Here is a 24074-nt window from a genome sequence, read left to right on the forward strand (position 1 = left end):
ACTCCTGATCTCAAGTGATCTGCCCGCTTCAGCCTCCCAAAGTGCTGGGATTACAGGCATGAGCCTCTGTGCCCAGCCTATATTCTTTCAGCGAAGGGATCTCGGCAGGTTTACCTAGGAAACAGTTCCTAGAGTCTTATCATTGTAGTCTGAAGGTCACAATTCAGTACTCATCTTTCCTAATGTTTTGTATAACTTGTCAATGTTTATGAGCATCATTTGCCATGATATCAGTTCACAAATCCTTTAAGACTCTGGACTGTGTGTTTCATGGAGCCCCAGGTCTCTTTTTCTTTTTTGCTATCTTATCCTGGGGCTCAGGTTGAGAACATAGTTCCCACTCCACTTTTCTTTTTTTTTTTTTGAGATGGAGTCTCGCTCTGTCACCCAGGCTAGAGCACAATGGCACGATATTAGCTCACTGCAATCTCCACCTCCCAGGTTCAAGCCATTCTCGTGTCTCAGCCTCCCAAGTAGCTGGGATTATGGGCACGTGCCACCATGCCCGGCTAATTTTTGTATTTTTGGTAGAGACAGCATTTCACCATGTGGGCCAGGCTGGTCTCAAACTTCTGACTTCAAGTGATCCATCCGCCTCGGCCTCCCCAAGTGCTGGGATTACAGGCGTGAGGCACCGCGCCCAGCCCACACCACTTTTCTTTACGGATAAATCTGAAGTGGCAAAGATAAAATAAGGGAGAGGCAGAATCACTCTCCTTAATACCCAAAACTTACACATGTCGTGGAAAACAGCTTTTCTCATTCATGCCTAAAAGATTCTACTAAAGAAGTGCTTTAAAATAATTTCCAAAAGAGTGTAAGGTCAATATCATAACCCTACTTCAGGTGGAAATTTTCCCTACAGAAAGCACAGGAAATTAATGAGGGAGAAGGGTTTCATGAGAGAGCAAGTGATTTTGGATTACTAGTCATACGAGAATTTGTGTTCCTAGTGAAACTGTTTCTAATGCAGGCATTATTAGAATCAGTGAAGAATTTAAAATCAGTTATGCTAGCTCTACTGCAAAAAAAGAGCAAAGTGACTTCATTGTAACTGAAATACGTAGATTTATGAAATAAACAAGAAAAATGAAGTTGAAACACTTGCGAAAGCAGAGTAAGAAGGCTTACAAGACTCCTTTAGATGTTTCTCCTCCCAAAGCCTCGAAGCTCCCCGATGTAGAATCTGTTATATCTGTGCTCATCTTCACTGAAACACATACAAGAGTTTTATGAAAAAAAATCATTTTCTCCAAACCGTAAGAAAACAGAACAATCCTGAAGAAACACATACATACTTGTTCCATCTGATTTTATGCCATCCTGTTCACAAACAGAATCATCGATGATGCTGCTTAATCTATGATTCACTCCTTCCCTGTAGCCAAAAAAAAAAAAACAAAAAAACAAAAAAACCAGTGAGCTAGGATTCTTTGCCTGACCAAGTTTTGTCCTTTTTTTTTTTTTTTTTTTTTTTTTTTTTTCAGATTTATGCTCTGTACTTTCCTTTTTAGGTAATTCCTTCTGAGTTAAAAAAATACATATTCATTCAACAACTATTTGGAGCTCAATACTATGCTAGGTACTTAGAGTGATAGAAAATAGTTTGTGTTCCTAGTGAAACTGTTTCTAATGTAGGTGGTACATTAGGCATTACCTCCACCATCCATACACTTTTACCTAATATGAAAAAGAAAACTCACAGGCAGCGTATGATTAGGAGATGTGGGGTCTCGGTGGATTAGGAAATAGACATAGGTTGGACTGGTAAGTGGAGACTTGTGGAGGCTGCAAGATCATGGGGCTTAAGAGACTGAGAAGGAAATACACGAACAACGAATACTTTGGGATACATTGACAGGGATACATTTTCCCTTTCTCATGGAGAATCAAATAGAACCTCGACTAATTTTACTTTGGGCATTTTACTTCTGGAATCTGGGAAAGCCTCGGTACAGGCTGTGTAGCACACACTCTAGCTTGAACTGCAAAATAAACATATTAACATTTCAACCATTTCCTTTCAGAGTCCTATATTATAATTTAAGTTTTGTTACTTAACCTAAGCACCAAATCCTCAAGCTTCTCTCTGGAATAGCCACAAAATTCAACAAATATATGTTTACATCTCATTGTTTGTCATTGTGAGATGTCTGTCACATGTTGGGGGAATGAAAGAACTCACACAGAGTTCTGACTATTCTCGTGTTCACACCCATCGCCATTTCTGAGTTTCTGCTCTTATCTTCTGTATTTCTAGCCTCCATGTTTTTTCCTTTACACTTGTTATAAAAATGTTTTTTCTTTTGTCTTCATGCTGTTTTATAATTATTAATATTTTTATTATACAAACTTACATATTTTGGAAATATTAAATTCTTAAGAAAACAAAAAATTAGGCCGGGCATGGTGGCTCACGCCTGTAATCCCAGCACTTTGGGAGGCAGAGGAGGGCAGATCACGAGGTCAGGAGATCGAGACCATCCTGGCTAACACGGTGAAACCCCGTCTCTACTAAAAAATATAAAAAATTAGCTGGGCATGGTGGCAGGAGCCTGTAGTCCCAGCTACTCGGGAGGCTGAGGCAGGAGAATGGCATGAACCCTGGAGGCGGAGCTTGCAGTGAGCCGAGATTGCGCCACTGCACTCCAGCCTGGGCAACAGAGCGAGACTCTGTCTCAAAAAAAAGAAAAAGAAAACAAAAAATTAAAACCATTATGCAAAAATAATCGTTTTGGCATAAATTCTTTCTAATATTTTCCTATGCATATTTTTGTTTCTTCCAAAAATGGGATTATACTACATGAATAGATCTATGACCTATTTATTTGAAGTAATTACATATTAATTTCTCTTATCAAATATTATTACTTTAAATGACTAGTATTCTAGTGTATGGAAGCACTATAATTTGTCCAATTGTCTCTTTTTAAATATCTAGATTGCTTGTATTTATCACTGTCATAAACTACCTTCTACCTTCTATATTAGCATTTACAATTAATTATCTTTCTTATCTTTCTTAAAGTTACATTACTTCTCAAAGGGCCTGCCTTTTGTCTTTTGTTTTTGTTTTGGAGACAGGGCCTTGCTCTCTTGCCCAGGCTGAAGTGTAGTGGCTCTGTCACAGCTTACTGCAGCCTCAAACTCCTGGGCTCAAGCAATCCTCCTGCTTCAGCCTCACAAGTAGCCTGGACTACAGGCGCATGCCACCACTCCTGGCTAATTTTAAAATTTTTTTGTAGAGACAGAATCTTGCTAAGTTGCCCAGACTGGTCTCAAACTCCTGGCCTCAGGTGATCCTCCCGCCTTGGCCTTCCAAAGTGCTGGGATTACAGGCACGAGCCACCACACCTGGCCAAGACTGCATATTTTTAAGGGCCTGATACACATTCCTAAATTGCTCTTAAAAAAGCTATGCTAACTTGCACTACTACCAATAATATATGGGAGGGCTTATTTCTCCACCCTTTTCACAGTCCACCACATGGGCTAGAGTCATTTTTAAAAAATCTTTGTTAAACTCATGGGTAAAAATGTTATATCTGTATTTGCAGTTTTTGATTACACTAACATTACTTATTTCTATATATTTATCTTGACTTCACAAATAACCTGTGTATGGCATGCAACATTTCAGTCATATTTTCTTAAGTTATCTATACATCCTAATCCTACCAGAAATCTGGTAAGTTTTTCCATTCCTTGGGCTTGACATTTTCTCTTTTTCTGAGATGGAGTCTCACTCTGTTGCCTAGGCTAGAGTGCTATGGCACAATCTCGGCTCACTTCAACCTCCACCTCCCGGGTTCAAGCAATTCTCCTGCCTCAGCCTCCCAAGTGACTGGGATCACAGGCATGCACCACCATGCCCAGCTAATTTTTGTATTTTTAGTAGAGACAGGGTTTCACCATGTTGGCCTGGCTGGTCTCCAACTGCCAACCTCAGCTGTTCCACCTGCCTCAGCCTGCCAAAATGCTGGGATTACAGGTGTGAGCCATCGCGCCCAGTCAACATTTTCTTTAAGCAAATCCTAGCATGCATCAGCAGATAGCTGAAGATTGGTGGCTGAATAGGAGGCATAGGAATTAGGTTTCTTGGCCAGGTGCAGTGGGTGGCTCACACCTGTAATCCCAGCACTTTGGGAGGCCGAGGTGGGCAGATCAGCTGAGATCAGGAGTTCGAGACCAGCCTGGACAACATGGTGAAACCCCTTCTCTACTAAAAATACAAGCACTAGCCAGGCATGGTGGCACACACCTGTGATTCCAGCTACTCTGGAGGGTGTGGCGGGAGAATTGCTTGAACCCGGGAGGCAGCGGTTGCAGTGAGCAGAGATTCCATCACTGTATTCCAGCCTGGGCAACAGAGTGAAACTCCGTCTCAGAAAAATAAAAAGGAATTCGCTTTCTGTGGAAGAAGACACACATCTCCAGCATCTGCCAAGGGCACCTGAGATCATGGGGTGCCCTTCTCCTCCTTTACTTTTTTCTTTTTTCTATTCTACTATTCTTTCTTGTTCCCCTTAGCCTCCCTATATTCTAGGATTCCAAATTACATTCACTGACTAGCCCCACTGCCCTTAAAAGGGAGTCTATTATTGAATTTAAATACATTTGGAGATTTGATAGTATCAATAATTCACCTGACTCGTATGTCAGCTCAATTCTCTGTGAGAATATCACATGTGCTCCCCACTAATCACAAGAAATGAATGACACCAGTGGTTCCCAAAGCATGTCCAGCCCACTCCCAGCATCAATATCATCGGAAACTTGTTAGAATGTAAATTATCAGGCTTCACCCCAGATCTGCTGAATCATGATGGTGGGGCCCCAGCAATCGGGTTTAACATCATTCAGGTGATTCTAATGCATGCTAAAGCACTGGACGATAGTATTTCCATCAACACAGGAAACAGTGATTAGCATAATTATAATCAATTGTTAAAATAGAACCTTAAACTGCATCCCACTAGGACTCTGATTACCATTTGTTTCCACAGTAAGCCATCCAGTCTTTCATCATGGCCTGGAAAGTTTCCAGGTCCACATGTGGGTCTCTCTTCTCAGGATCAAGCATGTTCCACAATTGCTCAAGGCCACTGTCTTCAGAATTTTGGCTAGTTGTTTGTCTCAGGAAATTGATTATTTTGGCCACTCCGACTGAGCCTTTGGAAAAAGAAGAGCAGATCAGTTCTGAAAGACAGAAAAGTTATATTTTTAACAAGTGAAGCCCCTATCTCTTTAATGTTTCCTGATCCTAGAAACATGATATATAACCCTGGCAGTCCTGTGGAGCTGGCATGGTATATTGTAAAGAACACTGGCCTTGGGCTAAAGTCTAATGGACCTAGTGTCAAATCTTGGCTCTGAAGATTACCAGCTGTGTAGCTTTGGGACTATTAACCTCTCTGAACCTGTTTCTTTATCTGAGATGGGGACGATGATACCTATCACACAGAGTTGCAAGGTTTAAATATTGATGATATACGTAATCAATAATTTCTCGTGGGAGGTGACCAAAATGACATTACACTTTTTCCTTTCAGTTCCTTGAAAAGCCTTCAATGAAGGAAGTTTTTTTCTCTGCTTTAGTTAAAATTTCAATCTCAAGTGAAAATTTCTACTTTTTAGGGGGTGGAGGAGGCATTTTTAGACAGTCATCCCTACTATCACATGCAGAAAAGAAAATCATCCAAACTATGTTAGTCATTGACACACCAATCTTTTTTAAACATAAGACTATTCTTTTACTCCCATCAAAGGCCTGCCTTGGGCTGGCTACTTGCAAAGGAGAGGGAAAAATTAAGTAGAAGTTTGAGAGGGCAGATGCCACAGAGAAGGTTCTTCCCTTAAGGAAATAAGGATAGACCATGACATCAGAAAAAAAAAAGTCTCTTAATTAGAAGGAGGAGATACTCATAAAGGAGGCTGAATAACTTCAAGTTTTTAATAACTTTAACATGATTTAAACTTAACATGTCATTTAGATGTGACAGTATTAGAAAGAGAAATAAAATGACTAATACAGTTATTTAGAGAGAGAACTGGTTTTTTTTGTTTGTTTTTTGAGACAGGGTCTTGCTATGTTGCTCAGCTGGAATGCTCCTGGTTCACTGCAACCTCAATCTCTTGGGCTTAAGCAATCCTCCCACCTCAGCCTCCCTAGTAGCTGGGACTACAGGCATGTGCCACCACACCCAGCTAATTTTTGTATTTTTTGTACAGATGGGATTCCACCATGTTGCCCAGGCTGGTCTTGAACTTCTGGACTTAAGGGATCCACCTGCCTGGGCCTCCCAAAGTGCTGAGATTACAGGTGTGAGTCACTGTACCCAGCAGAGAATTGCATTATTTTATTTGTAGAAGAACTGGAAAGCAAGCTGGAAAGCCAGCAATAATCATTTATCATATTTTCCTCCACTGAAACTCTAAGCCCTCTGTCATATCAAAACTAGAAAGGCCTCCTGTAATGGTTAATTTCATGTATCAATGGGTACCTACATATTTGGCTATACATTATTTTGGGTCTCTCTCTGAGGGTATTTTTGGATGATATTAACATTTAAATCTGTAGACCAAGTAAAGCAGATTGTCCATCTAGTGCAGGTGGGCCTCATCCAACCAGTTGAAGGCCTGAATAGAACAAACAAGCTGACCTTCTCCCAGGTAACAGAGAATCTCTCCTGCCTGCCTTCTTTCCAACTAGGACATTGATTTTTTTTTTTTTTCCTGCTTCTAGACTTGAATTGAAATGTTGGCTCTTCCTTGCTTCAAGCCTGCTGGCTTTTGGATGGGAACTGCACCAGCAGCTCTCCTGGTTCTTAGACCTGTGGACTTGGAATGGGACTAAACTGTTGGATCTACTGAATCCCTGGCTTGCTGACATCCTGCAGATCTTGGGACTTGCCCGCCTCCATGATCGCATGACCCAATTCCTTATAATAAGTCTCTTTAGCTAGCTAGATTAAACTGACAGATACAAATATACATATCTCTTCCCACCAGAGAGCCCTGGCTAATACACATCCCATTTCCCATCAGTGAAGCTTTCTTATTTTCTTCAGAGAATTAATTTCTTAAATCCTTTCCAAGCAGAGAAGCTCTCTGGGAACAAATAAGCCCCACTCATCCTAAGGAAATAAATAAGGGTACATGCAAATATTTTGCTACAAGTGTTCAATACAGTGATTTTATATGTAAAATATTTATTATAGTTTTGGGATTTTTTGAGACAGAGTCTCACTCTGTTGCCCAGGCTAGAATGCAGTGGCATGATCATAGCTCATTGCAGCCTCAGCCTCCTTGGCTCAAGGCATCCTCCCACCTCAGCCTCCTGAGTAGCTGGGATTACAGGCATGTGCCACCATGCCTAGCTAATTTTTAAAATATTTTTTGTAGAGACAGGGTCTTGCTAGGTTGTCCAGGCTGGTCTTGAACTCCTGGCCTCAAGTGATCTTCCCACCTTGGTCTCCAAAATTGCTGGGATTACAGGCATGAGCTACCATGTCTGGCATATTATAATTTTTAAAGCAGAAAAAATTAATATCCAATTGACATGGATTGGTTAAACATGTTACATCAAAAATGGTATAGCATACGAAGAAAATTTTTTGATGCAGACAGGTACTCAAATTATTAAATGAGAAAAAGCAGATTATAAAACAAGTTTGAAAACATTCTCACACATACTAGAGAATACATTAGTATATCACTTTTTTAAAAAAAAAGGATGACCAAGAAAACACCTTACACTATCTTTAACAATTATGTTGCTCAGCTAATTTTTCTTTTATTTTGAGATGGAGTTTCGCTTTGTCTCCCAGGTTGGAGTGCAGTGGCACCATCTCAGCTCACTGCAGCCTCCAACTCCTGAGTTCAAATGCTTCTTGTGCCTCAGCCTCCCTAGTAGCTGGGATTACAAGCGTGTGCCACCACGCCTGGGTAATTTTTATATTTTTAGTAGAGGTGGGGTTTCACCATGTTGGCTAGGCTGGTCTCAAACTCCTGGCTTCAAGTGATCTGCCCACCTCAGCCTCCCAAAGTGCTGGGATTACAGGCTTGAAGCACTGCACCCAGCCTAAATTTTTCTATTTTTAGTGGAGACATGGTTTCACCATGTTTCCCAGGGTGGTCTCAAACTCCTGGGCTCAAGCAGAGCCTCCACCTTGGCCTCCTAAAGTGCTGGGATTACAGGTATGAGCCACCCCACCCAGCCCCAATTTAGTATTTTTAAAACTGGTAGGTAAAGAGAATCAATCAAGCTTTTATCCTGCCTCTCTCCTTCAGGACACCAGTATAGCAAAATAGTTCATAACGCGGAATAGAGTTTCTCATTATAGATGTATTTCAGGTGATACATTAGGAAGGAATGATAGAATATTACCATTTGCAACATCTAATGAAAATATAGGTCTAGGCCTTCATCATCAATAGTTGCCTTCTGTTGAAAACACATAACACCATCTATGTATTTAGGTTGATGCAAAAGTAGTTGTGGTTTTTGCCATTACTCTCAATGGTTAAAAACTGCAGTCACATTTGTACCAACCTATTAGAATTCTTGCCCCCATAAAATAAAAAAATAAAAATAAAAACCCTCAAACTTTTATCTGATTATATTTCTAAACATAGGAGACAGAGAAACAGCTTGTGTTCCTACAGATACACAATCACCAAATTTCAGATTGTGGTAAACTATGAAATAAAAGAATGGGCTGGGTGCAGTGGCTCACACCTGTAATCCCAACACTTTAGGAAGCCGAGGTGAGTGGATCACCTGAGGTCAGGAGTTTGAGACTAGCCTGGCCAACATGGTGAAACCCCATTTCTACTAAAAATACAAAAATTAGCTGGGTGTAGTGGTGGGCGCCTGTAATCCCAGCTACTTGAGAGGCTGAGGCAGGAGAATCACTTGAACCCGGGTGGCAGAGGTTGCAGCGAGCCAAGATCACATCACTGCACTCCGGCCTAGGCGACAAGAGTGAGACTCTGTCTCAATCAATCAATGGATGGGTTTCTTTAACAGACAACAAAATGCAAAAAACAGATGGAAAGCGAAACACAGAGATAAGACAGACAACAAACTGCAATGAACAAACCTTTCTTGGATATTGGCTTGAACAGTAAAACTGTTTAAGAAAAAAAGGATATGTATCTATCACACAAATGAGAAATTTTGACTACTAACAAGACATTTGATAATATTAGAAAAGTATATTACTTTTAAAATCATGATAATGGCATTGTAGTTGTGTTTTAAATTAGTCAATTATCTTTAAAAATATGTACTGAAATATTTGTTGATGAAATACTATGATCTCTGCGATTTGCCTCAAAATAATCCAGAGTAGAGGAGAGGAAAATGAGCAGGGTTAGAAATGAGACATAATTGGTTATGACAAATACATAAGGATTCATCATAGAATTCTACCTCTGTATATGTTTGAAATGTTCTATAACAAACAATTATGAATTCAAATAAAACAAAACCATATTGACAGGAATTGTGGAAAGATATACAACAAGTCACTAACAATGGTTACTCAGGGAAACAGGATTACCAATTTTTTTTCCTTCTTTTTGCTTGTCAGTATATTATTAATTTTATTACAAATGAGCATGAATCATTTATATACTTAAAATTACTTGTGGAATTTTTTTTCTCTCAACTTTTAGGTTCAGGGGGTGTATGTGCAGGTTTGCTACATGAGTAAATTGCGTGTTGCTGAGGTTTAGTGTACAAATGATCCCATCACCCACATATTGAGCATAACACGTGACTGGTAGTTTTTCAGCCCATGCCTCCCTGCTCAAGTAGTCCCCATATCTATTGTTCCCATCTTTGTTTCCATGTATATACAATGTCTAACTCCCACTTAAAATTGAGAACATGCAGTGTTTGGTTTTCTGTTCCTGCATTAGTTTGCTTAGGATAATAGCCTCCAGCTGCATCCATGTTGCAGTAAAGGACATGATCTTGTTTGTTTTTTTGGCTGCATAGTATTCCATGGTGTGTAGGTACCACATTTTATTTATCCAGTCTTCTGTTCATGGGCATTTGGGTTGATTCTGTGTCTTTTCTATTGTGAACAGTGCTGTGATGAACATATAAGTGCATATGTCTTTCAGGTAGAATGATTTACATTCCTTTGGGTACATACCCAGTGGGCAGATTGCTGGCTCAAATGGTAGCTCTAAATTCTTTGAGGAATCTCCACACTGCTGTCCACAGTGGCTGAACTAATTTATATTCCCACCAGCAATGTGTAAGTGTTCTCTTTTCTCGATAACCTCACCGACATCTGCTGGTTTTTGACTTTTTAATAGTACCCATTCTGACTGGTGTGAGATGGTATCTCATTGCAGTTTTGATTTGCATTTCTCTAATAATTAGTAATGATGAGTATTTTTTCATATATTTGTTGGCTGCATGTACGTCTTCTTTTGAGAAGTGTCTGTTCATGTCCTTTGCCCACTTTTTAATGAGGTTATTTTTTTGTTTGTTGAATTGTTTAAGTTTCTTACAGAGTCTGGATGTTAGACTTTTGTCACATGCATGGTTTGTGAATATCTTCTACCTCTCTGTAGATTGTTTGTTTACTCTGTTGACAGTTTCTTTTGCTGTGCAGAGGTTCTTTAATTAGGTCCCACTTGTCAATTTTTTTTTTGTTGCAATTGCTTTTGGGAACTTATTAATAAATTTTTTGCCAAGGCCAATGTCCAGAATGGTATTTCCTAGGGTTTTTGCAGTTTTAGGTCTGGAAATTTTTTTAAAAACACATCTCAAAAATAAAAATTAAAGAAAAACAGAAGTGAAAGCCCAAAATTAACTAAAAATTTTGTGTAGTGGTTTTACATATTTGAAAAGCATATTTCCTGTGGGGCACCACCTACAACATGTAAGTAGTTGCAATAAATAAAGATGGTAAGTCAGCTGATAAGCTCAAAAAGAATCATTCAAGTCACTGTTAAAATATGCTGATGCAAAACAGGTACAGGGAAATTATAACGAAATAACCAAGCCCTACAGAGCAAACCTTATTCCCAAATTAGGTGGCATCCATCACATATGTAGACGCAGACAATGAGACCCACACACAAATCATTTCCCTTTCTCTCACAATAGAAAGTTCAGATGACTTGGCGAGTCCTACCAAATGTTTAAACAGATAATTTTTAGCTTACCTTTCCATTTGATGTCACATGCATTAAAAATACTTGTGAGTGCCTCTTCTTTACAGGCCCTGTTGATGCTGTATATTACATCTTCTTTACCATCATCAGCTTCTTGTTTCCATCCTATTAGAAGAAAAAGTTTGTAAATCCTGATGCTTTCTGTGCTGTAATGATTAATTTTCCTTTTTTGGTTTAACAAAGAAAACCTATCATAATAAACAGCCTTCCCCTTAGATATAGGGAAATATTCCCCTATATCTAAGTATTCCCATCATGACATTCTGTTTTGTTCTGGAAACAAACATAGTTAAAACGGAAAGGGAAAGATGGATGATTCCATCCAAAATTTAATAATGTAGATTTTTTTTTAGTTCAGGTATTCTAAAAGTAGATATGTTTATTGCTGTATTGGAAGGACAAACATTAAAAGATGAATATTTACCATCTTCATTCAGAGATAATTTTTTTACCACTGAATCCTGAGGATCAAAACACTTCAAGCTTTGAACAAAGGTGGAATCAAAGTCAAGTGTTAAGGTACTAAAATTATTTTCACTACAATAGTTATTCAAATCCTTGTTAGAGAAAAACTCTGCTTTTCTGATCTGTGACATCAAAGATGTATAATTCTTGTTGCTCTGTGACTTCGGCTTTGAGACGTTTTCAGAACTTGTGAGAATAACAGAGTATGTTGCAGTCTCAGGGGAGCTGAGGTGAGAGGTGGACGGGGTTCTTGGAGATATTATTTGAGGCGATGAAATGAAGGCATCGACTTCCTCAGAACTTGACCAATGAGAGTCAGGCATAGGAACACAAGCAGCAGTCATTTTCCTCAGTACCTCTTCAAAATCTTTCTTGGTGTTCGTCTGTGGGCTATCAAAACTGCTAGATTGGTATTTGATAATCTGCTGAATTGGATTTGAAATTGCTTCTCTCTTGTGGATGGCTCTGATCTTTCTACAAATGCTTTCCACTGGGTTATGCCGCTTCTCAGTTACCTTCCTTGGAGAGGACATTGTTGACTTTCCTCCTAGTATACAGATGAAGTGGCTAAAGTATAGGCAAAAGTAGACACATGTTTAAAAGTCAGTATTTTCCTAACAATAATTTAGCAATAGGCAATTTATTCCCAAATCAACTTTGGTGGGATCATGACAAGATGTTCAATTTCTCTAAGCAAATTTTCCATGCATTTAACTTTGGCCCCCAGATTTCAGGAAAATAACAGCTAACATGTATAAAGTATTTATCAAGTGCCAGGCATGGTACTAAGCTCTTCATACCCATCAACTCATTTCATCCTTAAAACAACTCTTTGAGATAAACGTTACTACTTTCTCCATTCTCTGACAGAAAGAGAATAAGCAACACACCCCAATAAATGCCACAGCTCAGATTCTAACCCAGGCAGTCCAGCTCCAGAGGCTAGATAACCACATTGCTTTTTATTTATAATAGGGCAGGTGACAATGATGCTAACAACTCTCATTTGAATACCTACCATTGGTATTGTACTGGTTGCCCTCTATTCAGAACTTAACTAAATATGCCCCATATTAGGTGTTTTATGTGTATTATGTCTAAATTTCACATAAACCCTATCAGTTGTGTGGAAATATCCTCCTTTTATAGATAAGGAAACTAAGAATCAAAGATGCCAAGTAATTTGCTAATGGTCCCATCTCTAAGATTTGAGTCAAAGAATGTCTGACTCCAGCATAGTTTTATTGCATAGCAAGATATATGACCTTTAAAAAAAAGGCATAATCTCACTTCTTATAGTAATTCAGAAATTTGGAAATACATTCAAAATTTTACCTAAACTAGTAAGATTTAAAATAATCTAGGCTGGGTGTGGTGGTGCGTGCCTGTAGTTCCAGCTACTCAGGAGGTGGGGGTGGGAGGGTCACTTGAGTATGGGAGGGCTTCAGTGAGCCATGAAGGTGTCACCACAGGTACTCCAGCCTGGGCAACAGAGGGATGGATGGATAGATTAGATTAGATTAGATTAGATTAGATTAGATTAGATAAGATAGATATTTTTTAAATACTCTAGGCAAAAGGTTAAAATAGTTTCAATAGTTACAACAAATAGTTGAATAGTTATGGAATTACTGATTTCAAAAACTATGATTTCTTAGGACATTAGCAGAAATTTCCATGAATCTTTTTTTAATCCCTGAATAGAGAATGAACAATAATACAGAAATTTTAAAAGTACTGTAATTGGAAGGGGTATCTAGAATTACTGGGAAGAAGAAAATGCTCAAAATCCTCTGAATCTTACTTGATCTTCAATATGAGGACTACCAGTTCTAGCCAGTGTAGTTTCCACCAACAGAATCCTTTACCACTTAAGGTAATGACCATCTCTCAACCTTTACATTGTTTCCTGACAATACCCTTCTTTCCCTATATTCAAGAATGATCTCTTGGCTGGGCATGGTGGCTCACACCTGTAATCCCAACACTTTGGGGGGCTAAGGTGAGTGAATCACCTGAGGTCAGGAGTTCCAGACCAGCTTGGCCAACATGGTGAAACCCTATCTCTACTAAAAATACAAAAATTAGCTGGGCATGGTGGCAGGCGACTGTAATCCCAGCTACTCGGGAGGCTGAGGCAGGAGAATCGCTTCAACACTGGAGGCAGAGGTTGCAGTGAGCTGAGATCATGCCACGGCACTCTAGCGGGGGGGGACAGAGCAAGACTCTGTCCAAAAAAAAAAGAAGAAGAATGATCTCTCAACGTGAAGTCTAAAATACACTCCTCTCTTGAAATTCTAGAATCAGTTTTTAATCATGGGACTCCATTCTTTCTGATCTCTCCTAGGATTTATAATTGTAACACACATTTTGTCATTTAATTCAATGTTGTCTTCTATTCTTGGATTGTTTCCAATGTGTGTGCATGCCTTCTCCTCAAAAATACTTTTTAATTCTTGTACTCAAAACCATGATGTGATTTTTTCTAGATACTCAATACATTATTGTTGGCACAACTGATAATCTACAATTATATATAAAGTATATAATTAGTGGGCTTATGGACTTATCCCCCAGCTGCTGTGATTGTTGGCTCCCAACTACTTTTCAGGATCACCTTTTCTGGAGAAATTCCCACCTTGAATAAATAAGAGCTGCTCAGTTGCTCCAGGGGGAAGGTAGAAGTGCAGCAGCAGTAATGACAGAAGAGGCTTCACCCTTGAACACAAAGCCTTCCAAATCTACAGTTGACTGACTTGGCAGGAACATATCTGACTTCCCTATGTCGAGCAAAGAGCCTTATAAAACAGTAGTTAAGGCCAGGCACAATGGCCTGTAATCCCAGCACTTTGGGGGCTGAGGCGGGTGGATCACGAGGTCAGGAGTTCGAGACCAGCCTGACCAACATGATGAAACCCCGTCTCTACTAAAAATACAAAAATTAGCAGGGCATGGTTGGTACACGCCTGTAATCCCAGCTACTCAGGAGGCTGAGGCAGGAGAATTGCTTGAACCCAGGAGGCAGAGGTTGCAGTGAGCTGAGATCGTGCCACTGTACTCCAGCCTGGGTGACAGAGCGAGACTCTGTCTCAAAAAAAAAAAAAAAACAAAAACAAAAACAAAAGAGTAGTTAAGTATCTGTCATTGTTCTCAATGTGAGTTGACCGTTTCTCCCTTATAGAACCAGAGAATTTAGGCACAGGTTGGACATGAGGCTAAAAGAGACCCCAGAACTGGAACCTCATGCTCCCAAATCCTGTCTCCTCCTGTCACTGAATGATGATGTGGTATGCTGTTCAAGCCATAACAAACAGTCTCACTTCGTAGGCATTTGTAATTGACCTAGATTAATGTTCCTAGCACATAAGGCACATGTTTCTACTTGCATTTCCAAGGCATTTTTTTTCCTTTAACCATCTGTTTTCATTTGTTTATTTATTTTCGAGACAGGGTCTTGGTCTGTTACCCAGGCTGGAGTGCAGTGGTGCAATCATGGCTCACTGCAACCTCCAACTCCCCAGGCTCAAGCAATCCTCCTACCTAAGCCTCTCAAGTAGCTGGGACCACAGGTGTGCACCATCACGCTTAGCATTTTTTTTTTTTTTTTTGTATTTTTAGTAGAGACAGGGTTTCACCATGTTTCCCAGGCTTTCTTCTACTGTCTTCTAAACTTTCCTGACTTACCTAAGTGAGCCCTGCTTCGTGGTTGATAAGCTAAACCTTATAAAGAGTGCACTGAAAACAATGGCTCTTCATGAGCTACCAAAGCTGCATAAGATTAACTTGTTTTGCTTTTTCTAATATAGAGCAGAACATGGGTGGGAGTTTAATAAATAAGATGGGGTGATAAAGATTTCAAAATTTGTGCCATCTTCTCCATATGCAGCTTGGAAATATCTCCTGTCTCTTCTGTCTAAACCTCTTAACGTCTTTTTTAATTTTCGATCCTGGTAGAAAGGATTAGCTGCAATCTGCCAGAATACTTAAAAATACAAGCCCAACTTGCTTTGTACAGTAACTGCCTTTGAAAAGGCATTAAGTGAAAATTAAGAACTGAAAGTGAATTGTACTAGGAGAATCAGTTGCTTGGAGTCTCTCTCTTTTAAAAGGAATTTCCCTCTTAGCAATCTTAGCTGATTATTTACTACATAAAGATAGTACACTTGTAGATAACCCAATGGCAAGAACTGCTTCTTTTGCTTTCAAGTTCTATGAAACTCAGTTGCATTTTCCATGGTTTTTAAAATTATTTTTAATTTTGTAGAGACTGGGTCTCTGTTACCCAGGCTGTAGAGCCGTGGCTATTCACAGGTGTGATCATAGCACATCACGGCCTCAAACTCCTAGGTTCAAGTGATCCTCCTGCCTCAGCCTCCCAAGTAGTTGGGATTACCACACCTGGCTCAGTTTGTATACTTTTAATTAAAATACATTTTTTTTTGAGATGGTGCCCCCTCTGTCACCCAGGCTGGAGTGCAGTGGCACAATCTCGGCTCACTGGAACCTCCACCTCCCAGGCTCAGGTGATCCTCCCACCTCAGCTTCCTCAATAGCTAGGATCACAGGCACATGCCACTATGCCCAGCTAACCTTTTGTATTTTTGGTAGAGATGGGGTTTCCTCATGTTGCCCAGGCTGGTCACAAACTCCTGAGTTAAAGTAATCTACCCAACACAGCCTCCCAAAGTGCTGGAATTACTGGTGTGAGCCAATGTATCTAATATATTAAAGTAGTTTTAATATCCATCCCTTTAGGCAGCCAACCAATATTTATTGAATTCCTGCTAAGTGCTAAGCCCTGTGCAAATACTGGGGATACAATGATGAAGAAAACAGTATCCTGAAACTCGTAGTCTGTGGAAGATACAGCTATGAACAAGTAAGCCACTAGAGCTATTAGGTTAAATTTAGGAAGCCCAAAAAATTTTAATCTGAGATAAACAATGACTAATTATTTAGTGTAAGTATGCCCCCAAATGTTGCACAGAACATAGTTATACTGGAAAATTATTTGTTGTTTATTTGAAATTCAAATTTCACTGGCTGTCTTGTATTTTTTTTTTTTTAGCTAAATCTGACAACCTGAAAAATGTCAAATAAATAATTACATAGTCAGGAGCCATGAGAACCTATAATAGGAAATTATCCCAGCTTGGGAGTGAGGCTAGGGAAAAATTTAGGAGCATCTATTATGTGGCTATTATATGCACTGCACAGAATGTTATACATATTGTTTGCTATTTCTAGGGTTATAAACAGAAAATTAAGAAGTGGAACTATAAATCTGTTAGAGGAATTTCCACTTGGATTCATGTGAGCTAAATGTAATGTAAAATGATGTTAGAGATTATTGATACTGCTTATGTTGCTAATCTTTTTTATTCCTCCTATTGATTGAACTATGCTTCATTGCTCTGGCTTATAGATTCTGAGTCCTATTATTATTATTGCCTCAATTATCTTGTTCCATACAGTCAAAGCTCTTGAATCAACACTTTTCAACCATCTGCCCGATCCAAAACTATAAAGCAACAAGTAAAATCCTCTAACACATGGCAACATCTGTAAAACAAGTCCGATTTGATTCTTACCTAAAGTTATTCGTTATATATTTGATTTTCACCACCGGTGTAACTGCAGACTTCAACATCAACCTCTAAGACATCCATACTCTTTGGGACTTATAGAAATCTACATTTGTTCTGACTTCAATGAGTTAATCTACTATGTATGTACAACGTAGACAATATTTCTTATTCTTTAGGAATGTATATGTAAACAACATGACATAATTTGTGTTTATCAACATCTATATTATTCAATCACTAAGAAAGTTGCATTTTATTGCAAAGAATGGCATATGATGTATACAGAGGTACAAAAGCGGCATCCTGGAAAAAGCTGGCAGATTTCAGGGTGATTCAAAAGGCTCTCTAGAAAGCTTTCTGAATCAAATTCTAACTCCAAACAGATTATGTAAACAATGTAATTATCTTTCCTTTTTTTTCTTTAAAATGTTTTCCTCCCTTTACTAAAGTTATTTATTGAGCATTGAACTTCCAAACCTTAGATCAGGCAGGCTGATTTTTAAAATCATTCAAAACTTGATTAGGAAAGCCAGTCAATCATTCATGATTCATCTATGTGAGATCCTATTGGTAATTAATGCAAAATCCTTAATATACGTAAAAAAAAATTTAAGTATGTGTGTAGATAGACAAGAGATTCCTTTTGCCAAAACAACCCTTCACTAATGATTAGATGCCACTAAACTCTTCATCAAAACCTAAGAAGAAACATCTGTTCACCGAGACATTCCCAGGAAACCCATCTTTAGTGAGCTCAGTGGGAGGGCAGAGCATGGTTTTCTGCTTAACCAGTGAATTTTATATCTGCCAAATTAAACTGTTTTCATTCTCTTTGTGACTACTATTTTATGTGATAAAATAATAACACTTCTTCCTGCCGTTTCTAGGATAGATGATAGCAGCTGTTAATCACATGATTTGCAAACCACAAGTACCAGATTTAGTAAATGCTCAGCAAGTCTGTCATCCGCAACCTTTCTGATTATTAATAAATGCAAGCTGGTATAGGCTAGAACCTTTCCTCCCACCATTCAGTTAACCTTGTTATATTAAGCTTCTTGGCTGGGTCACACCAAGCTTACTATAAACATCTCTTATTGGAACAATTCCTAAAATAGCAGAGTGACACATGCTTCTGAAAACTGTTCTTCTGTCTCACTTCTTGTTATATGAAGTCTGGTTTTCTTCTCAGAGAACAAGAGAAGACCTACAATAAATCTCTAGCTTCAAGAATTCAGGTGCCTCCAAGGTTCTTACGGTCTATAAAACTATATCACCGCGTTTCACTAACACACGTTCCAAACGACCAAGCCTGAAAATGACAGGGCTAATTTAAATTTCCAAAAGCTCCACTGAAAACAATTTGAGATTTGCCTGTGGTGACAGCAAATATATCTGGGGAATCTCACTTTATCACTCTCAGCTACCCATCTTTTTTCCCTATTTGTAGAGTGTTTTTCTTTTCAGATTTGTTTCAAGTTTTCAGTGAACTCTGTTGAACTTCTAATATAGACTGATTGGAGGTTTGTCCCTTTTGCCGCAAGCATTTTGAGGTTGAGACACAACAGAACAGCCTACATCTGATATTGCTTTTCCCTGGTTAGGGCGGTACTTTCTCGGCCTTCTATGACTAAAGGCCAGCATCAGCCAAAATTTAATTATTTCGTTGGGGAAAACTCACCACCTTATTTTCGCTTGACTTCGCCAGTGCTCCAAGAACCATCTGAGAACTGGGAAGAAAGAGTGGAGACCTACAGGTCAGATGATGTGGGTGGAGCCCATTTCTACAGAGTGGCTTGGGCTGAGGTAAAAGAAGCTAGAGAAGAGAGCCGCTGATGCACTGCACCTGCCTAGGCTGGAGTTAAGGTACTAATCACAGCAGCAGTGCTGGGAAAGATGCCTAGGAAGGATGAGGATGACAGGCACTATTTTGGTGTGCTCCCCACCACAGCAATAACAGAAAGATAGTCCAGGTGCAGTGTCTTTCACCTGTAATCCCAGCACTTTGGGAGGCTGAGGTGGGAGGATCGCTTGAGCCCAGGAGTTCAAGACCAGCCTGGGCAACATGGTGAGACCCCCGTCTCTACAAAAAACAACACACTAAAGCTCATCCTGATTATACTTTCTAATCAGATGAAGGAAAATTATTTTTAAGTTAAATCTCATACTTTTTCTTTTGTTTTTTGGAAATGGAGTGTTGCTTTGTTGCCCAAGCTTGAGTGCAGTGGCATGATCTCAGCTCACTTCAATCTCTGCCTACTGGGCTCAAGCCACTCCCCCACCTCAGCCTGCCAACTAACTGAAATGACAGGGGCATGCCACCACAGCCAGCTAATTTTTGTATTTTTTGTAGAGACGGGGTTTTGTTATGTTGCCCAGGCTGGTCTCAAACTCCTGAGCTCAGGCGAGCTACCTGCCTCAGTCTCCCAAGGTGCTGGGATTACAGGTGTGAGCCATTGTGCTCAGCCTGCTCATTATCATTTCTATCACCAGGTGAGAGCAAAGGGGAGTCAAATACTGGGGAATAAGAACTGGGGCTCTGAGTTTAAAAAACCTGAGTTCAAACCCCAGTTCTGCTGCTTACTAGCTTTGTGATCTTGGACAAATTATTTAACCATATGTGCTTCAGTTTCTTCATCTGTAAAATTGCATCAATATCATGCAATGACCTCCGGGTGTGCTGCAGGGATTAAACGAGGTTAATACACAGACGGCCCTCAGAACCTTGTAGCACATTCTGAGCTCTCAGTAATGTTGTTATGATGCACTTTCTGAAACTCCTTTAACTTATCCAATACTAGATGTCCTCTTAAAGCACCAAATAGCACCTAGAAAGAAATGACCAAGTAACCCGCTCCTCTCATTAGATTTGCTGTGTTTAATTTCCCATGAAATAACCTATTATAACATCCATGCTTGCGATCTGCTTATCAATCCACAGATACCGAAACTGGCAACACCCAGAGACATTTCCCTCCTAGTCATAAAGGAAGCCAGTAGCAGAGCCAGAAATAATATTCAAATTCTGGATCCACTAGACCATATTGCCTGTCTGACAAATTATACTCTTACTTCCTGCTTCAGGTGAGTCTAGTATACCTGATGTTTCTCAGAGCAGTGAAAGGAATAACCTGAACAATAAATTCCAACGGACCTGTAATGAATTGCATAAACATGTTATTTCATTATTTATGTAATATTACCTCCTGACAGTTCTAATAAGGTACCCACAATGCCGGGTTCTCTGCCCACTGGGAGCAAACAAGGGAACGTGCAGACGCTGGACAGCATACGATGGATGCCTGCAACTCCTGTACCTGCCCCCGAATGCCACCAGAAATATGCCATCTCTACTGAAACAGGTTTTCCAACCCTGAGCACGTTTATGAACACGGAAAAGAGTGTAAAGGGGTCAAATGCAGACTTTACAAAAAGAAACCCAAGATGGAGATTCCTGTTCGGGATACACTGCAGGTGGGGTTCATAACAACGTAGTCCTTTACTTGCCAAGTAATCTGAAAGCAACTAATTAGAGAACCTGTAAGGGATGCCAATCCCAGTTTTCAAAATGGCATTTCAAGGAAATTAAATCTTATCATGTAAATAGGTCAAGAAATCCGTTTAAATAACATATGTGCTTCTCTCTAGGTAATCTACAATGTTGTTAGACTATCAAGCCAGTAGTTTTAAATATGTGTTGGAGCTCCAGGATTAATCCCTGGTTGATCTGAGGGAGTCACTTTGTCTAACCAAATATAAATGAGGGGGGAGGTGTATGGTTGAGAGGCACTATTAGAAGAAAGGGGCCAGGTGCAGTGGCTCACGCCTGTAATCCCAGGACTTTGAGAGGCCCAGGCAGGTGGATCGTTTGATCCCATGAGTTTGAGACCAACCTGGGCAACATAGAGAAACCCTATCTCTACCAAAAATACAAAATTAGCCGGGCGTGGTGGCGCATGCCTATAAACTCAGCTACTCAGGAGGCTGAGGCAGGAGAATCACTTGAACCCAGAAGGTGGAGGTTGCAGTGAGCCAAGCCATTGCACACCAGTCTGGGCAAAGAGTGAAACTCTGTCTCAAATAAAATAAAATAAAATAAAATAAAATAAAATAAAATAAAATAAAATAAAATAAAATAAAATAGTAAAAAATAAATTAGCCAGGCATGGTGGCACGCACCTGTAGTCCCAGCTGCTTGGGAGGCTGAAGTGGGAGGATCAAGCTTGAGTCTGGGAAGTCGAGACTGCAGTTAGCCAATAGATATTGCACCACTGCACTCCTGCCTGGGTGACAGAGCAACACCCTGTCTCAAAAACAATAATAATAAAAACAAACAAAGGAAAGAAAAGAAGAAAACCAGATAATGGAATCCTCCTCCAGTACATGCATGGCCAAACATAACTTTTATTTTTCAAAACCCACTCTATGTAAAATGCACTATTTATTTCTCATAATATACTCTTTAATGTGCTTATATTCTAGGTGTCATTGTCTTTAAGTTGCTTTTTTAAATGAAGTATCATTATTATTATTATTTGAGACAGATTCTGGCTCTGTTGCTCAAGCTGGAGTGCAGTGGTGTGATCTTGGCTCACTGCAACCTCTGCCTCCCTGGTTCAGGCAATTCTCATGCCTCAGCCTCCCAAGTAAGTGGGACTACAGGCATGTGCCAACATGCCCAGCTAATTTTTGTATTTTTAGTAGAGACAGAATTTCACTATGTTGCCCAGGCTGGTCTCTAACTCCTCAAGTGATCTGCCTGCCTCGGCCTCCCAAAGTGCCTGTGCCCGGCCTTTTAATTGGACTTTAATGTGCAAATGCAGTGTCTTCAGAAAGCCTTTTTTTCTTCTTTTTTTAAATCAGCCTACATCATGCTATGACAATTTTCATATAAAGATGCTGTCTCGGAAAGAAAAGGATTGGGAGTTTGAATGATCTATGGCTTCCATTCCAAAAAGGATTACTACAGAAGTAATTACTTTGAAAGAAAAGTGATAATATGTTTTTGGAGAAAGGTGGAAATGAAGCAAGGCCCTGAATATATTACCAAGATGCATATTACACTGAATGAAATCATCCGTTGCCCTTCCGGATCTACCCCGTGGATGCAGAGCAAGAGCAACCCATCTTTGTTCAGCATCCCAGGAGACAGTCCTCTATTGACAGCATCAGTCTGGCTCCTTTGCCCTCTGATTTCCCATTGAATGTGGCCAGTGGGAGGCCCCAGCAGATGGAGGGCCAGGAGGAGGAAGGGCCTGCAGCATTTGTTCTCCTGGCTCCCACCCTGCCAGGCCTCTGTCTGACAGTGGCTCACGCTTTTCCACAGCTCCTGTCAGGTGGCCTCTCCCAAAGTGACAGTGTTCACTTGGTTCTGTAAGTGTTTTCTCCGTTGCCTCTTGCCAGGGAGGGTAATGGCTTCCTAGAGCCAGATGCCAGCACCTGAGGGTGCCCACCACCCCATGCTGTTTCCCTTAACCCTGCCTACACTTTCAAGAATTGAAACTCTTTGCAGCCTCCCTTTTTTTTTTTTTTTAAAAAAAAGGTACTATCGATTTCCTAAAGGACCGTGAGTGATATACACTCAGAGATTCTTTTGTCATGTTACTTTCCATAGCTCAATATGGCTGTTATCCACATTATACTAAGAACATAATACCTACCTTAAATTTTTAATATTTTGTCTGTATTCTTCAACTCTGTGTAGCATTTCCTTCTGGTTAAGAACATGCAGATAATCCAAATAAACAGATTTGACTAAAAGAAAAAAAAACTCTACAAACTTTCATATAATTTTTTTGAGAGACAGGGAAAGGAAGTCTCACTCTGTCACCCAGGCTATAGGGCAGTGGTGCAATCACAGCTCACTGCAGCCTTGACCTCCTGGGTTCAAGCCCGATCCTCCCTCCTCAGCCTCCCGAGTAGCTGGGACTACAGCCACGCTACACCTAGCTAATTTTTGTATTTTTAGTAGAGACAGCGTTTCACCCTGTTGCCCAGGCTGGTCTCAAACTCCTGAGCTCAAGGGTCTACCTGCCTTGGCCTCCCAAAGTGTTGAGATTACAGTCGTGAGCCACCAAACCTGGCTAGTTTTAAAAGTTTGCTAGCTGATGCCAAATTGGTTTCCATAGAGGTTGTACCAATTTACAGTCTCACCAACAATCTGTGAGCCTGCTTGTTTCCCCACACCCTCACGAACACAATATGTTGGTCTTTGCCAATCTGATAGGTGAAATATAGCATCTCATTATTTTAATATGCATTTCTCAAGAGGCGTGGTGACTCACACCTGTAATCCCAGCATTTAGGGAGGCAGAGGCAGGAGGATAGCTTGAGTTCAAGACCTGCCTGGGTGATATAGTGAGACCCCCCCCCGCCATTCTCCACAAAAAGGAAAAAAAAAAAAAAAAAAAAAGACCAAAAAAATAGTGTAATTTGTGATTTCTTTCCTTATGAATATGGTTTCATGTGTTTAAAGCCATTTGTATTTCCATTTCTATGTTTTATTTGTATGCTTTGGTCATTTTTGAATGGGGCTTGATTTTATCAATACACAAAAGCTCTTTACATATTACAAGATTTAGTTCTTTGTAGGATGTGTTACAAATATATTTTTACCAGGTGTTATTTGTATTTTTTGTTTATGGTGTTTTTGCCACACAGATTTTTAAAAATGTACAGTCAAATTTCAATCTTCTTTCTTATACCTTCTGAGTTTGTGTTAGCCTTAGAAAAGCTTTCATGACTCCAAAATCATAAAGACATTCTCCTCTGTTTTTCTCTAGTGTCTTTGATTTAATACATTTGGAATTTATCTTTGTATAG

The 24074-nt window shown here is 39.8% G+C and overlaps 1 protein-coding gene and 1 long non-coding RNA gene across 2 annotated transcripts in view; one reads left to right on the top strand and one right to left on the bottom strand.

Annotated features, from left to right (window-relative positions):
- Positions 1-12225, bottom strand: part of LOC134807483 (inositol 1,4,5-triphosphate receptor associated 2-like) — a 32539-nt gene extending 20314 nt beyond the window's left edge. The window contains exons 1-5 of the mRNA XM_063785834.1: positions 11624-12225; positions 11191-11304; positions 4992-5172; positions 1299-1378; positions 1132-1210 (exon numbers count right to left, since the gene is read on the bottom strand). Coding sequence (XP_063641904.1) covers positions 1132-1210; positions 1299-1378; positions 4992-5172; positions 11191-11304; positions 11624-12197 — 1028 coding nt within the window. The 5' untranslated portion in view covers positions 12198-12225. The remainder of the gene's footprint in view (positions 1-1131; positions 1211-1298; positions 1379-4991; positions 5173-11190; positions 11305-11623) is intronic.
- Positions 12226-19086: 6861 nt separating this feature from the next.
- Positions 19087-23022, top strand: LINC02909 (long intergenic non-protein coding RNA 2909). The gene is made up of 4 exons (XR_010147903.1): positions 19087-19320; positions 20194-20336; positions 20466-20726; positions 22116-23022. It is a non-coding gene; the product is annotated as a long intergenic non-protein coding RNA 2909 (long non-coding RNA).
- The last annotated feature ends 1052 nt before the right edge of the window (positions 23023-24074 follow it).

This window comes from Pan troglodytes, chromosome 10 (genome assembly GCF_028858775.2).
Source record: "Pan troglodytes isolate AG18354 chromosome 10, NHGRI_mPanTro3-v2.0_pri, whole genome shotgun sequence".
NCBI lineage: Eukaryota > Metazoa > Chordata > Mammalia > Primates > Hominidae > Pan > Pan troglodytes.